Source organism: Carassius gibelio, chromosome A7, assembly GCF_023724105.1.
Source record: "Carassius gibelio isolate Cgi1373 ecotype wild population from Czech Republic chromosome A7, carGib1.2-hapl.c, whole genome shotgun sequence".
NCBI lineage: Eukaryota > Metazoa > Chordata > Actinopteri > Cypriniformes > Cyprinidae > Carassius > Carassius gibelio.
Window position 1 is genome coordinate 21,058,838 of NC_068377.1, and position 16,088 is coordinate 21,074,925.

At 37.6% G+C, this 16,088-nt stretch overlaps 2 protein-coding genes and 1 long non-coding RNA gene across 4 annotated transcripts in view; 1 reads left to right on the forward strand and 2 right to left on the reverse strand.

The window, feature by feature from the left end:
- The window catches only part of LOC128017511 (otogelin-like), a 46,047-nt gene extending 42,327 nt beyond the window's left edge, over window positions 1-3,720 (forward strand). The window contains exons 51-55 of the mRNA XM_052602930.1: window positions 225-344; window positions 1,013-1,058; window positions 1,401-1,472; window positions 2,801-2,880; window positions 2,965-3,720. Of these exons, the coding sequence (XP_052458890.1) occupies window positions 225-344; window positions 1,013-1,058; window positions 1,401-1,472; window positions 2,801-2,880; window positions 2,965-3,165 (519 nt within the window). The 3' untranslated portion in view covers window positions 3,166-3,720. The remainder of the gene's footprint in view (window positions 1-224; window positions 345-1,012; window positions 1,059-1,400; window positions 1,473-2,800; window positions 2,881-2,964) is intronic.
- An 892-nt stretch (window positions 3,721-4,612) lies between these two features.
- On the reverse strand, window positions 4,613-16,088 carry LOC128016795 (troponin T, fast skeletal muscle isoforms-like). Of its 2 annotated transcripts, XM_052601590.1 has the most exons (11): window positions 16,013-16,088; window positions 15,891-15,930; window positions 15,776-15,786; window positions 9,982-10,000; window positions 9,781-9,826; window positions 9,565-9,681; window positions 8,666-8,857; window positions 8,437-8,549; window positions 8,226-8,316; window positions 7,005-7,045; window positions 4,613-4,973 (listed from the first exon to the last, which is right to left on the reverse strand). In XM_052601590.1, exons 1-11 carry the CDS (start codon window positions 16,071-16,073, stop codon window positions 4,937-4,939), a joined length of 768 nt encoding a protein of 255 aa, XP_052457550.1. In that variant the 5' UTR covers window positions 16,074-16,088; the 3' UTR covers window positions 4,613-4,936. The 2 variants fall into 2 exon arrangements, with proteins under 2 accessions (XP_052457550.1, XP_052457551.1); XM_052601591.1 differs by lacking the exons at window positions 7,005-7,045; window positions 16,013-16,088 and adding an exon at window positions 6,411-6,451 and having other exon boundaries at window positions 15,891-15,925.
- On the reverse strand, window positions 13,015-15,769 carry LOC128016796 (uncharacterized). The gene is made up of 2 exons (XR_008184287.1): window positions 14,009-15,769; window positions 13,015-13,114 (listed from the first exon to the last, which is right to left on the reverse strand). It is a non-coding gene; the product is annotated as an uncharacterized LOC128016796 (long non-coding RNA).

A 16,088-nucleotide genomic window follows, 5' to 3' on the forward strand; every position in this document is an offset into this window, starting at 1 on the left:
TATATATATATATACTGTATATATATATATATATATATATATATGTGTGTGTGTGTGTGTGTGTGTGTGTGTGTGTGTGTGTGTTTGTGTATGTATGTTGTATTTAAGCCCAAATTAATTGTTTTTTAAATCTCTAATTTTTCGAAGGACTCTCTGAAGGACTGTGTTCCTATAGGGTCTATTCTGCAGTGATGTGAATGTATTATCTGTGTTCCCCTCTCCAGCCAGGGCGCAGCTGGGTGTCTGACTGCATACGCTATGACTGTACAGATACTATGTCAGGACCTGTGCTCGTCTCCCACCCTTACAGCTGTCCGCCCTTCAACGAAACTGAGTGCATGAAGGTGAATTCTCTCTCTTTGATAAACATAAACCTAAATAATACATCAAGGTACAGGTAAGATACACATAAACACATGTAAGTGACAGCGATGTATTTTTCGGACTATAAGTCGCACCTAAGTATAAGTCAGTCCAAAAATACGTCATGACAAGGGAAAAAAACATATATAAGTCGCACTGCACTATAAGTCGCATTTATTTAGAACCAAGAACCAAGAGAAAACATTACCGTCTCCAGCCACCAGAGGGCGCTCTATGTTCTCAGTGTAGGCTACAGGAGCCCTGAGCAGCATAGAGCGCCCTCTCGCGGCTGGAGACGGTAATGTTTTCTCTTGGTTCATGTCAAATTAATTTTGATAAATAAGTCGCCCCTGACTATAAGTCGCAGGACCAGCCAAACTATGAAAAAAAGTGCGACTTATAGTCCGAAAAATACAGAACCATATAATATTAATACATAATCACATTTCTGAGACGATGCTGTTCTTGATTCATTGATGGTTAAATACTTTCACTGACAGCTCCCTTCATGACAGGAGATATGAAACAGTAATAAGTAATAAACATTTTGCTAACTGTTTATAGCTACTCATTAAATATGCTACTGCTAAAAACAAACAACAAAAAAAAAGGTCCTTTCTTTTTGACCCCTACCACATTTTTGTGTTAGATTGGGGGCACCACTGTGAGTTACATGGATGGGTGCTGCAAGACATGTGAGTACAGAAGTTACACTCCTTTGTTCATCTCTGCTCTTGTTTTAACAAGAAACATGGGTAATATTATTATTTAAAAGATTCATCTGATTCTTTCACAAGTTTTTTGCACTCCATATGTATGAATGAAAACAAGAGACATGGCACAGGACTTTTGTTCTGTACCAGCAAGGTAAAGAGCAAAATAAATAAACCTAAACATAAAAACAATAAATCCTGGGAAACAATCGAGAATTCACTTTTTCACACAAAAGAAAAGTAAAAGCACTGACATGCACCACAACAGCAAAAAGTTGATTTGTTGCATCGGCTGAGTGTAACGTCCTGTAACAATCTCTCCAGGCACTGCGAGCTCCCTGTTCCCCTTCTCTGTTAGCCCTTTGAAACCCACAGTTAGCACAAACTGTGAACAAGGTACCTGATACTAACATCAGACCTCAAGGCTCGCCATCACCATTGTTGATTTCCAACAATGTACTCCCACATTCAAACAATACAGGACTCTCAACAGATTCGAATATAACTGCTCATTGAAGTCATTTGTTCCTCTAGTCACTTTTCTCCCAGACGTTTCTTGGAAGCAGCTAAATCTTTCCCCATTTCGCTCTGTCGGGCAGTGCATTGTTGATCGCCAACAATGTACTGTTGGTAGTGGCCTGTTAGAGAGTTTCTGTAGCTCTGCATGATTCAGAGTGCTTGGGTTGTAGCCTCTAGTCACATAGTATGTGTAGTTTGTAGTAATGGGGTGTTTGGTAATGTTTTGGGTGATATGGCAACATTATCAATACAAAGCATTTTCATCTGTTGTCTCCTTGTAGTGCTGTTGCCTTTTCTGCCACATTACTCAAACCATTACAGCTTCTGCTCACTACTGACCTATACAGTAGGTTTTAGTGGAAAATCAAGTATTGGGGCAGATTTGGGTCTTTTATTTTGTTTGTCTGTTTGTTTGTTTGTTTTTAATTTTGAGGTGGTGGAACGACTCTGACCTTGAGTACATTCAAGTAAATTCATGTCTCACTTATTTTCAGTAGATGAGTAGTTTTATAGTATTACTTTTTTTATCAGCTAAGTGGGGAAAGAATAGTATTTTTCCACTGTCAGTGATACATCACAAGGAAAAGTTGTTAAAATCTTGCAAAGTTAAATGTTAAAGCCTTCAATCTTACAGGAGGATGAAAAAGGTGAACCATAAAATCTATTTTAAAAAAATCTGTTTACCGTTCATACTATACATTTTTATAATTGGACTTTGAAAATTAATGTAACATAATCATCCTGCTATAAATTGCAGTGACAAACTAGATTAAAATAGTACATCGGGATTCATCTTAATGCACAAGGACATCATTTATATTCAGCTTTGTACTTCTCAAATAGATTACTTTTTTTTTTTTTACAACACTTTCTCAAATGAACATTATCTAATGCATATTCAAGCACGTGCTGATTACAAAGATCACTTTAAAACCTGAGGCAAAGCCATCCAGTGATGTCACTTAAAGTGGCGTCCCAGCAGTGTTCTCGAGAAGTGCACTGTTGTCAATAACTTTTCTTCACCAAAACTGACGGTAAGCAATTCAGTATTTTAAAAATAATTTTAGCAACAGGAAATCAAGCAATTAACAAGCATATAAATGAGAATCTAATCCTAACATAGGGAGAGCAGAAGTTAGTGAGTGTGTTATTGAACTGAACTGTAACACAGGATGAAAAAGATTCATTGCCTTCTCATGCTGTAGGTAAAGAGGACGGCAAGTCATGTCAGAAAGTGACAGTGAGGATGACAATTAGAAAGAATGATTGCCGTAGTAACAGACCGGTGAGTTCATTTCAGAATATACCTATTACAATCTGGCTTTAATTTGGTTGTAAACTGGCTTACAGGTCATGTTCATGTTCACAGGTCAACATAGTGTCATGTGATGGAAAGTGTCCCTCTGCAAGTATTTACAACTACAACATCAACACGTATGCACGCTTCTGTAAGTGCTGCAGAGAGATGGGGCTGCAGCGGCGCTCAGTCCAGCTCTACTGCAGTGGAAACTCCACGTGGGTTAGTTACACCATACAGGAACCGACGGACTGCTCCTGCCAGTGGTCATAAACCAGAACAACGGAAAGTGTTACTTATCATTCAACTTGAACATCAAATCTGAAGTTTAAATATAGTGTTGTAAAATACAGTGCACATTATACTGTTTGTTCTATCAAAATGTTTGAAGTGTAAGTAATATAGAAGCATATGAATCCAACAGCGACTGTAATGATACAAGCTATGTGCTCCTGATCTGTATATATATATGGAATGATACCACAGAGCCCACTGAAATACAGATTTACTAGTCATATTTAGATGCTTTTCTACAGGTAATGTTACTGCTTAATGATCTGAATATTATGTGATTTGACATGTTATAAAGCAATCACATGTTTATTGAATAATTGACCTTATGCTGTATTTTGGGCACTTTATTTATTTATTAATATATAATTGCGTCACTCAAAATACAAGGCTTTATACACGTATGGTATGAATTATGCGGGGCTTTGATCTATGAAGGACTTCAGCTGATGCAGAATAATTGTTTATCTTTGTAATCTGGTATAAATTATTGCAAAGTCAACGTAAAATTGCTTTATACAGTATGGCACATTTTAAGAACAGCTTTAGAATGTTTTTTTTTTTTGTGATATTTATATACACACATTAAACTGAATTTGTAAAGTTCATGTTTTTATATCTGTGTTCACAGTATTGCAGTGTTGCATCGATAAAATGCAAAGGGCGGTCATAATGAATACCTCTGTATAGACTAAAATATTTTATAATATTTTATAGAATTAAATATTCAACATGGAACCCTATTTACGTTCTTGGTTTTTGATTTTACCTGCTGAAAAAAAATGCTAAATACATAATATTCATAGGATTTAATTGTGTACTATACTATATGTATATTTCCATTTTCAATAAAATCTTACACAAAGAAAACCCTGCAGTTTCTATTTGTGTTTGAGTTTTAATCAGTGCATATTATATCAGACTTTTTACATTTTTCAAAACTGCAGTTTCAATGGTTTCTGGATGTGCTTGTAGGCATGGCTCGTGTTAGCTCCTGCTGGTGCACTTTTTCAACCAACATGTCAACTAGTATTTATTTTTGGAAGCTTCTTAAAGATGTTGTTTTTCCTGTCTGCTTCCCTTCATGTGGTGTTATCAGCCAATCACTGCTGTCATTTTTGTTCAAGCTTCAGTGTAATACATGTTATATTCAACTCATTGGCTTAAAAACGGTCAAGAACCAAGATTTAGAAAAATGTAACTGTGCATTAAGACATTTAGATCCATTTGAAAGATTTTTTGGTCGGATGGCATATCATCACTGGTTAATTAACCATCAGTCTGCAGCAAACATGAATACGTGTGATCAGGGCATCCAAATCATGGGCCCATTGTGAGTTCGAGAAATGCAGGATTATAAGGTTCATATTCAGTTCAACTTAATGTTTCAGCATCAGAATTTCTCAGTACAATCAGGACACATGCTCAGTTCTAGTTTATCAGTCTTGAAGAATAACTTTATTGAACTGCCAGATGCAACAGATAAAGCTGGCGAGCCAAATATTATTTACAAAAACGGAAGGTGGGAACCAAAAGACACAGCAAGGGGGGAGGGGGGGGAAGTTCCTACTGCAACTACTGCTAAGACCGGACAGTGTTAATGTCACGCAGGGTGAGGAAGATCGCCTTTGACAGCCTCTGGTAAACTGCAAAAGGTGGGTGGGATCAGAGATGCCTGGTGATTGAAGGCCGAGCTCGGAGACGCAGGGAGCAGGCATGTCTTGACCACGAGCGTAGATTTCTCCATGAACGCTTACTTTCTGCGGCGAGCAGCGGCGCCCTTCTTGGAGCTGAATAGCAGACAAAGAGAGAGCAAGTTAGTGGCACTGACCTTTACTGACCTGCTTGTAGAAGAGTGACAAGAACACCATACAGGACAGGGATCCATTAGTTTGGGTTTTTTAATTGCCAATCAGATTTTGAGTTCTTCAATCTTAAGCACAACTATTTTTAAGTAACATCGATCACACCAAATACTATTGTTTCCCAGTTTTCTCAGTCCAGTCCTGCAGGATGTTCCTCTCATTTAGCTACTGTGTCCACACAATTTCTGTCATGCACATGGAAATGAAATCGCGTTCACTCCAAGCAGGACTTACCGCTCTTTCTCTGAGCTCTGTCAGTTTGTTAAACAGGCCTGTCTTAGTCTTAAATGTTTATCACAGCAGCAGCTGATACACATCGCATTTTTACCACTATTTACCGCATGTATATCAAACACATTCCTCACAGTTCAGATTTGCTGGCGCCAATGAAAAATAAACCAGATCTGGAATAGTGAATAGTGCTTTATAGTGCCACTTAGGCTACGCTACGTATCGCATGTTTGGCAATAAAAGAGTGAGCTTTATTTTTCATTGTATGTAAATCAATTCAGAAATCAGGTATGTTTACATGCACCGTTGTAATCGAGCTACAATCTTCATCTGTCTTTCCATAGGACACAATGCGTTAGCGAATATTTGAAGGATTCATGTGTCCAAGTGGAGTCAGAAATATTGCGATCATGAATTACAAACACATGAATGGCTAAGCAATGTTGTATTTACAAGTGGGGAAACCCAGAATTCTTCATGATACTTGAGTTGCAGGGTTGTTTCGTGGGAAGTGGCGTGTCGATTTGAAACACTGACCTATAATATAGACTGTAAACTGTAGTTCGATTTCTGTACAAGTCATTATCTGGATAGTTCAACGTAAAAACCAGACTGGCATGATTTAAGTTAGACTAAAGTGTTTACATGTCATTTAAAACAGATGAATAATTACTTTAGTCTGACTGAAATCAAACTTGAGTGCATGTAAACGTCAAGGGGAGCTTGTATGAGCAAACTACAAAGAGGGTTTGCTGTCAGATCAGGGTGGATGAAACTCATACAACTCTGCAGAAACTCCCTCTCAAAGGCTTCACGCTTCAGTAAGTCTGTCATTACGCTACAAAAATGTCCCAAATACTTACCACCTCTACAACAGCTTCAAAACTGCAACCCTATATTCAAGATTTAGGACATGTTTTGTAAAGTGTTGCTGCCAATGACAGATATCCGACTTTTTATCCAATTTGACTGGCAGCTTTTGTGTGACAGTTTCTTTGAGAGTTTTCATGGGGTGTGAAAATGATTAGAGAATAATATTAGAGTAAAGTTAGATGGAAATATTAGCGTAAAGGCAGAAGGCCAGTAGTCAGTCCATCTGTGTGCTGTGTGTGGTGGCAAGGAGCTACTCACTGCTTCTGCAATTCATCAATGCGGTTTCTGAGAGAGATGACCTGAAAACAACACATGAGCGTTTTTTAAAGCTGCCGGATCATACCTTAACCACAGGATCCTGGATTGTGACAGCTGCCCTCTAGCATTGAGTGCTGACAAACACACACAAATCATTCTGGACTGATGCTCAGGACCTCAGCAGATGCCAGGAGCTGGTATAAAGCAGCATTGTGTGGGCATGTCACAGGCATGAGTGTTTTGTGCCATAGTGGAGAATCCCTCGGCAAGATGGTATTGAGCTTGAACAATCACACACACTTACCTGCAGTTGAAACATCTCGGAGTATGTGTTCTCAGAAGCTGACTACCTTCCTTTAAACATCTACTGTTTGGTTTAGCTTCTTGTGTGAAAGAGATCAACTTGTTATGAAGACTCTCACCATAGATTCTTTTTAGGAGTGACAGTACAGTACATTTGACCTTTCACCTGTGGTCTGAATCGACCTGTTTCCCAGAAGCCGTGGAGACCAGAGAGTCTCATGCATGCAGATCATGCCGTCATGTCCCTGTTGCTGACCAAAGCCTTAACTTCCTACAGTTCCAGTTACTCACTATTTACTGAGCTCCTCCACTCTCATACGCAGGGTAGTAACCTGCAGAACACCAGAACACATCTGAGACCCGAACTACCACACACACACAATCTGAATCACCTGCACAGACACACTCAGACCTGCTTTACACATATGTGCCTTTGTGAATTTGTTCGTGTTCTTTTAATGTCAAGCTGTCTTAGTGGTTTCATTATGCAAATGAGGGAATGCACTATTGCTTTTATACAATATTTCAATAAATAAATATTAAGTTACTTACATTTTAGACACAATATTTCCAGTTACTTAAGGGGTGGTCACAATTACTGTTTCATGAAATATAGTCAACAACTGGAATCCACATGATCAGGAATTTCGCAGCGGGTTCAATTTGGTCACTCAGATTCACCGCACAGACCAACAGAAAGCTATTGGATTTCAGGTGAATTCTGTGTGAGAATTCTTTGCTTCGTACATCACTATGCTTTTGACAATAGATCATGTGGAATAAAGAGATGTGACCACATATTTTTAAGCCAAAGTAGAATCAATCATCATGTCTCCAAGCAATATACAATAGTGATGTTTTGTCTCGAATGAATCCGCTTTCTTGAACGAATGGGCTGAATAAAGGATTTTAAAAACTTGTCACCACCAACAGCCTTATCGATGTAACCTGCAGAAAGAGTCACTGAAAAATCCCCGCCACTAATGCAGAAACACAGTCAAATTTGAGGACCAGACCTTAATGTTGTATTTATAATTAACAGGGCATTGACTTTCTATTTGGCCAGTTGAATGCAGTTTGGTGGACAAATATTATAGTTGTACATAAATTGTGTTTAAACATAACGCTTGTTAACTGAACGGGCAGTTCACCCAAAAATTAAAGTCATCATTTACTCATCATCATGTTATTCCAAACATATATGAGACTTTCTTCTGTGGAGGGCAGAATGTGCGTCTCAGACAACACTGACTTTAATGCTTTTTTCTTTTCTTTTTTTTCATACTGTGTAAATTAATGGTGATTGAGATGGCCATTCTGTCTAACATCTCTTTTTGTAACAGATTTCCATTTATAAGTCAACTATCCCTTTAGGTTATAATGTGTCCAGGGTGCAGTTGACAAAGTAGAGGATCTCTCCTTGTAAAATAAATGTAGGCTGTGATGAAACATAAAGTAAAATGAGTTTATAGATGGTGTATTGTGTAAATGGTTATTAGTCAGCTCCCTCACCTCATACTTCTGCCTCTTGAGTTTCTCTATGTGCTCAAACTTCTCAGCCTCCAGTTGGTACATCCAGTCCCACAGCTCTTTAGCTTTCTCCCTGTGAACACACATATATACCAGAACACATTTAGAACACAAACTCTGTTTTGTCAGAACAAGTTGTTTTTCTTTCAGCCTCATTGACTGTTTGGCTTAAAGTTGTCAGACTGGTGCTGACCTCAGCTTGTCCTCATTCAGATGGTCAACATTCAGAGGCTTGCGTCTGTCTGCCAGAATCTTCTTCTTCTTCTCTCTTTCAGTTTGCTTCTTACCTCCCCTCTTTGAATCAGCCTGTTTTAAGCAATATGCAAACGAAGCACTTAGGCCTATTCACATTTCACAATCATATACAGTACTGTACTTCGATTGATGATTGACAGAATCAGAGTTGGGGTTGCTAGAAAAACCTTCTGCAGATGGCTGCTGTACTGGGAGCCCATGCTAGACAGGGCAGACTTCTTCTTGGCATCTTCATCTGCCCTCTTCTTAGCATCAGCCTCCTCCTTCCTCAGCCTCTCTTCCTCACGTCTTGCCTGACGCTCCTTGTCCTTCTCAGCACGGATCCTCTGCTGCTCTGCCCTCTCGGACCTACGTTTCTCCTGCACACACACATAATACATTTGTCCATAATAATAACCTGATACATACATACATACATACATATATATATATATATATATATATATATATATATATATATATATATATATATATATATATATATATATATATATATATATTTTTTTTTTTTTACTTTGTTTTATTTCTTGTTCGAGTTATTTTACTTGTTTTGATTTATGGAATGAAAAAAGAAATAAATGAATTATGTAGTAAGTTTATTCGCGTCAAAAGTTTTTCATCCAATTTTTATACTTCTATTTTATTTAAGCTTTATTTCAAATAACAAAAACATTCCATAGCAAGATATTTAGTTTCACAGCAAGACCAGATCCAGGTAAATGAAGCCCCGTCCACACGAATGTGGGTATTTTCAAAACCGCAGCTTTTACTCTGCGGTTTGGACGTTCGTGTGTGTTCTCATGTAGACAACGAAACCAGACCCTCTTGTGAGAGCATTCACTGTTATTTCCGCCTACTGGATACTTTTTCAGGCTTCTGATTGGCCAACAAGGTTTTACGGTTGAGATTACAACATTGCCACCTGTTGGCTTGGCATGCTCTTGAAAGTGCTTCATCGCATGCATTTGAGTTTTCATGTGGACATAGATTTTTTTTTTAAATTCAGTTTATAAAAATACCCTTCTAAGTGTGTACATAGTAGGAATCTGGCACGAGAAACACTCACGATTCTGTCTTTCAGGGCAATGAGCTCTTCCTCTTCCTTCTTCCTGTGCTCAAAGTGGGCATCAATCAGGGCCTGCAGCTCAATGAGGTCCTTGTTTTGGCGCTTCTTCTGGATGTCCTGTTTGCGCACACATAAATATCAATACCTCAAACATGTATTCTTACAATGTTCAATACGACACTATAACACAATGTAAACAGTGAAGAACTTGCTTACATCAAAGTCAACCTTTTCCCCATCAGGTATCTTTGGTGCACTTGGTCTGATGGGAATTAAAGCAAAATGTGTTTAAGTGGGATTCTGTGTATCTCAATCTTCCCCAGCTCCTCAGTGAAACTCAGAGCATGCTGTGTTGCATCGCAACATTGAAATTGGCTTCTCAGTTATAAAAAGTGCTTAGTGGTCGATTCCACTTACTTGAACTTGGGCTTCTCCTCTGTTATGAAAAAATAAAAAAGGAGAGGGATATGTAACATGGTTAGAGAGTTTAAAACAAACTCAGTCAACAATCAGTGGGAATTCTGTTAGCCATATCCATGAACATGGAGTTACTCTTAGTAACAACTCAGTGCTGGTTTAAATTACCTGAGCTTTAAGAATGACGTAACTTCTGAAAGTATGTTTACAAAGTAAATTACACATATTGATTTCAGTCGTTTCAGTAATGTTAATAAACTGGGTTAGTTTGAAAGTTGTGAAACAAATATAATCACTGCATAAGTATTCAGATCACGAGGTGCTTATAAGTACATGAGTATAAACAGACACAACTCCTGGCAAGTGGACCATTCTCACTCCTCCAAGAATTAACATAACAACAAAGCCTTGTGGAATTTGTTTTTCTTTTTATCCTTCATTCATTTTCCCATCTCTTTTGACTAACAGCATCTAAATCTGAGTTTGTTATATATCCGTGGTCACTTTGGACCTCTGACTAGACCTGCAGGTGACCTAGATGAGATGTTAGAGCCATTGCAATGTTTCATAACTATTTGGCTTGACCTTCACACCAAAAACACAAGCAAAAAGCCACATCCAGACCAGACATTTTCCAGAAGGGAATTAAAAATACCATCTTGTCCTTCTTCTTCAACTGGTGTAGCACATTCATGCAAAAAGAAGCAAAGCACAGAGCAATGTCAGCATTTCATATTCTTTCACCCTTGTTATTGACTTAAGGTAAACCAGTGCCAGTTTCAACTGACACTTCAGGCCAGTTCACTGTGTCTCCCCATTCAGAATCTTATGTTGTAAGGTTTTGGACCTGATTTCACTGTGTCCCTTGCAGGCATTAACCCCTCCCCCATGCCGTCTTTCTAATCAGAAATGATAAATACAAGAAAATGACAAACATACCTTCCTCTTCATAGGCCTCTGCATGCATGAAGCGTTGAAAGCAAGAGTAAAATAGAGAACATTAATGTTGCTTTGTGTGCTTTTTGCTGCCCTAAGCAGGGCCGCGTGCTCAGATGCAGACTTCAGCTAAGCAGAAGCTCAGATTGAGGTGCCAACTTTTATCAGGTTACATTGACAGAAATCAATTCATTACACAAAATTCACAATAAAGAAATGTTCAGATAAATACATTTCAGTGGGACACCTCAAAATGAGCAAGTCATTAAAAGAACATAAGCTAAATTACAACATTTATACTGATGAACAATCTATATTTGAATACATATTAAAATAAAACATTGACTGGTATTTCAAAGTGGACAAAAACATCTTAATAATGGATGGCATCTTGTTTGACACTTTCATAATTATTCTTTTTAGAATAATTATTTTAGTCATCATATTAGTCATTTATTATTTAATGTTTAATTATATCCCAGTGTGCCAAAGAGCCTTTCCAGTGTTTAGCCATGGAAATGAGAAAGAATAAGTTACAACAACATATTATAGCCCTTTTTGTCCCTTTGAAAATTATTTTGTATATACTGACCATTTATTGACCATTTAATATTCATTGCATGAATATTATGAAACCGCAAAGCAACTGAAGCAGTTGCATTTGTTGCAGAATTATTATAACACAGGCAACAGAATAGATTTTCCTTCAAGATGCAGCCTAGAGTAGCGTTATGCTGGCGGCAACTCAGAGACAGATCTGAATGTAGGAAAGTGCAGAGTTTTCAGTGACTGATAAGCAGTGACATTCAGTGACTGATAAGTCTGATAAGCATCATTGCTGCACTGTAATTGGAAAGAGCAGGATCTGTAATGTGATTTATTATCAGCTCAGGCCTCTAGTGTTGGGAAGCTACTTTGAAACTGTTGTTTGCCAAGCTACTCTGCCCTACAAAGCAAAAAGGCAGTAACTACGCAGAGTGCAGAACTGAGAAAAATGACTTAAAAGTTATCCTGTCATCCAGCCTAAGTAGTTACTGTACAAACAACTACCATTTTTCTCCAAAACGACACACATTTCAGATAAGATGTTTTGTCACATAACAAAGGATGCCTTGAATCCTAATACAAATGTTTGACCAAAAATGCAGTTACTGCCTTTTTGCTTTGTAAGGCAGTACTGCTGTCCTGATATACAATAGTTCATCTGCTAAAAGGAAGTACACTGAAGCAATTTAAGGGGGTTGCATATTTTTTTTTTAAATACATAAATTAAATCATATCAGATTCTATGATTTATTTTTACAATCAATATACATAAATATTCTGCACAAAACAATAATGAACTTAATTAGTATAATAGAATTAACCTTGAAACAGAAGGGGAAAAAAATGGGGAAGACCAGCAGCATTTAGTATACTGTAGCTACAATGTGCATGTTTTTTTTTTTATCATTTACTGAATCTGAATTTGACTGACTTTCCAGAATGACATGATTATAAAGAAAGTGGAAAGTGTTTAATTATTGACTTTTTCAGAATCTGATAACCAAAATGCTACACTGTTTTGATGGCTAAGCTACTATTTGTTTCCCAACACTGCGGGCCTCCCGCGTCCACCCTAAAGAGAGTTGCATTTTAGGTGTGACGAGCGCCATGTCTGACAGAGCTTGATCGATCCAGCTCACTCCCCGGTCTGCAAGTGAATTTGAATTGGAAAATATTCCTTGTTCATAAAGGGTGGAAATTGTCCAATTCAGCAAAACAAAATTCAAATGGACCACAAGGGACCGAAATGGAATGGATCTAAACTCTGTCAACATTTGGTAGTACCACACCAATCTCATGGTGGGCCTGAACGAAGAGGAGGTACCGCCAGTAGTGGTTAAAGTATTTCTGGGGTTGGGGGCAAGGGTACTACTGGGGAACTACATTAATGTGGCTCATTTTCAAGTAGCAGATGAGGTGTGCTGCCTGTTTTTAGTTGTTTTGGGGGAAATGGGAAGGATGAATGAATATTCATGCCACATACCTTCCTCATGCACCTCTGGTTCTGGTTCTGGTTCTGGCTCTGGCTCTGGTTCTGGCTGTTTTTCTGGCTCTGGCTCTGGCTCTGGCTCTGGCACTGGTTCTTGCTCAGGCTCAGGCTCCGGTTCAGGAGCTGCCTCTGGGGCTACCTCTACCTCTACTACCTCTTCAGCTAATAGTACATGCAGCAAGCAACCGAGGGAAGGAAGGTTATCAACAGTTAATGCATTGCAGAGGAGGGAGCATTCAGAAATGGGAGATTATGTATTGGTTAAAGTGAGAAAGACAGAGAAAGATTCATGTTTGAAATGTATAAAACTGGACAGGTGGCTGAGAGGATGCACATAGCCGGAGAACCTGTTATAAAATGATGAGACACCAGGATACCACATGCCAAATAAAATACCCACAAGAAATGACTTTGCGTTTCCCTGTTTGCCAAAGCCATCGATTCTAACGATCTAATGTCATCTCCAACTAGTTTGTGTTTGATAGGAAAATAAACTAGAATAAATTTCACAACTTATGCACAGATAAAATCCACAAACTAACAAAAACACAGCCAATGAATCAAAACAACAGACTATTTCAAAGACCTTTTCAGCAGCCACACAATTTAGAACTTCAAGCCTCCAGAAACTGGAATATTCCAATCTGCTTTATGTGTTCTACTCAAAAGGTCATCAAAGGTCATGGCACCCTTCAAGCTGTAGGGGGCAGCACATGCTGGGTAGCTCTGGTTAGATTTCCTGCCATGAGTTTGATTACTATGATTATGGTTTTAGTTGATCGTATGATGAGTTAAGTGAAAAGGTTGACATTTGAAAGATTCTTGAATCAGACCAAAATTAGTTGAGCACATCATTTTCTGCTTTCTGTTAATTCTTTGTTTATTTGATTTAGTTACAACTTACTACAGACAGTGTCAGCAATGTCAGGCAGTTTAAAACGAATAAGGGGACATTTTGTTGAATTAGTACAGTGAAAGACTAGTTAATTTTCAAATCCTCATGGTTGGTTTGGTTGTAGTGGTGGTGTTAAATTATTTGTTTGTTTATTCTTTTACCTCCTTCTTCGAACTCTTCATATGCCAGAAAAGAAAGCAGTAAAGGAATACAAAAATTAAAAAATGCTTTTTATTGATTTATTTTATATTAATTGCATCATATATTAAATGCATGCCGAGCCTTTCATTTGTTGGTGGTGTTCTGTGGAAGTCAGTGCTCCTTAGTTCAGTACAGACTGATCACATTCTGTATGGAAAGTTGTAAATTTGTAATAGGAATTCCTGTAAATGAACCTCTGGCCTTTCTAGCCTCACATGAGCATTCACTTCAGAGAACACCAGTAACATGAGCATCATTAATACTGCCTTCGGCCACTGCACGCATTTGACATGTCTTAAAATAGCTCTCTGTGGCAGTGGCAGAAGGCAGTATGCTGGCATGAGATTCAGGATTCACGAAGCAGCTGCCAGGAAGCAGGTGGCACAATATCAATCACTACAGGCAAATTCAGGGCACCCCTCTTGCAATGGAGAAATATTTCTATTTGAAATATGTGTTTTTTTTATTAATGAATTTGTAATGCTAAATGGAGAAAAGCCAAACCTGCAAAAAAATATCACCAAGGCTCTCACTGTTTCTAAATATACTGTAATAAAGGTAACTGCTGACATACCAAGAAAACACTGATGCTGACTGGAAAAATACATAAACATAACATTTACAATCAAATGGAAACAGTTATCAAGTGGACAAATGTGCATATGACCAGAGATGGGCACAAATACTTCAAAAATATTTTATTACAAAGTATAATTACTTGCTCATCAAATGTATTTATTTGAAAATACAAAATACTATATAAATACTACAAATACTATATAAAAACTAGTATTTGTAGTATTTATATAGTATTTTGTATTTTGTGGCCAACAACTTATTGCTCATGCTCTTGCGAGCGAGCGATGGCCAATGTGATCCACTGACATCATATGGACAGATGAGGTTCATTAAAATGACACTGTTATGATAGATTGCCTTTGGATTTTCCCAGCAAAACTGTGTCCTTCACATAAAAATAAGTCCACAGGCTCTAATTTCTTAAAGTTTTGTTACATACTGTTCCCACATTGGCAATAAAAAGCGAAAATTATTTCATCAAGCCCCTTTAAAAATGTCATTTTGTCCGTAGAAGCAAGTAGCTACCTTAACCTAGCAAGCTAACATCACTTGTCAGCTAGCAAGCAAAGTTGTAGAGTAGCATAGCTTTTCCTCCTTTTCCTTCAGTGAGCAATATCTGATAGGATCTCAGATTTCATCAAAAATATCTTCATTTATGTCCAAAGATGAACAAAGGTCTTACAGGAGTGGAACAGTGTGAGTAATTAACAACAGAATTCTGGGTGAACTAGTTATTTAAGAATCTGCCTATGGATCCAACAGGATGTCATATGATTCACTTGTATCTAGCCAAAAACTCTGCTAGGCTATAATTGGCAGTACTATTAAGACAGGCGCAGAAAGATATTGTGTTATCTGAGAATAAAGTGACCTACTTGATTAAGTATTTAAAGAATTTCAAATTCAAAATACTGTCCCTTAAATTATTTTATTACAAATTGCATTTGATATTTTGTTCCCTAGCAAAGTATAAATGACAAAATACTCGATCAAAAGTAATTAAATAGATTTAATTAAAATACTGCCCATCTCTGGATATGACAGACTTGAAAATCCTGGCTAAGGCATATGCATTTTTACTTTAACTGCAATAATAATAATAATAAGTAAATAAATAAAAATATGAAGAATACAAATTTAGTACTTACCCTCAACCCCACTGATTGAAAAGAGAGAAAAAGATTTATCATTACTTAGTCTTGTTCAAAGAGCATGAATATATATAAATATATATTCTGTTACATCAAACATCAGAATACTTACACATCCTCTGTGTCGGACATGATGACAGGGAACTTTAGACCTACACAAAGCAGACAGCGAGAATGTTTGTAATTGTTCTCTAGACTTTATTTTGTACAACTGTGACAGGGTTGATCACTGACTTGACAGGTGTAAAAGGCACCTCAACCTGCTAAATATTTTAGGTAACTTGTAACATTTCATGACATCCTTTCATCC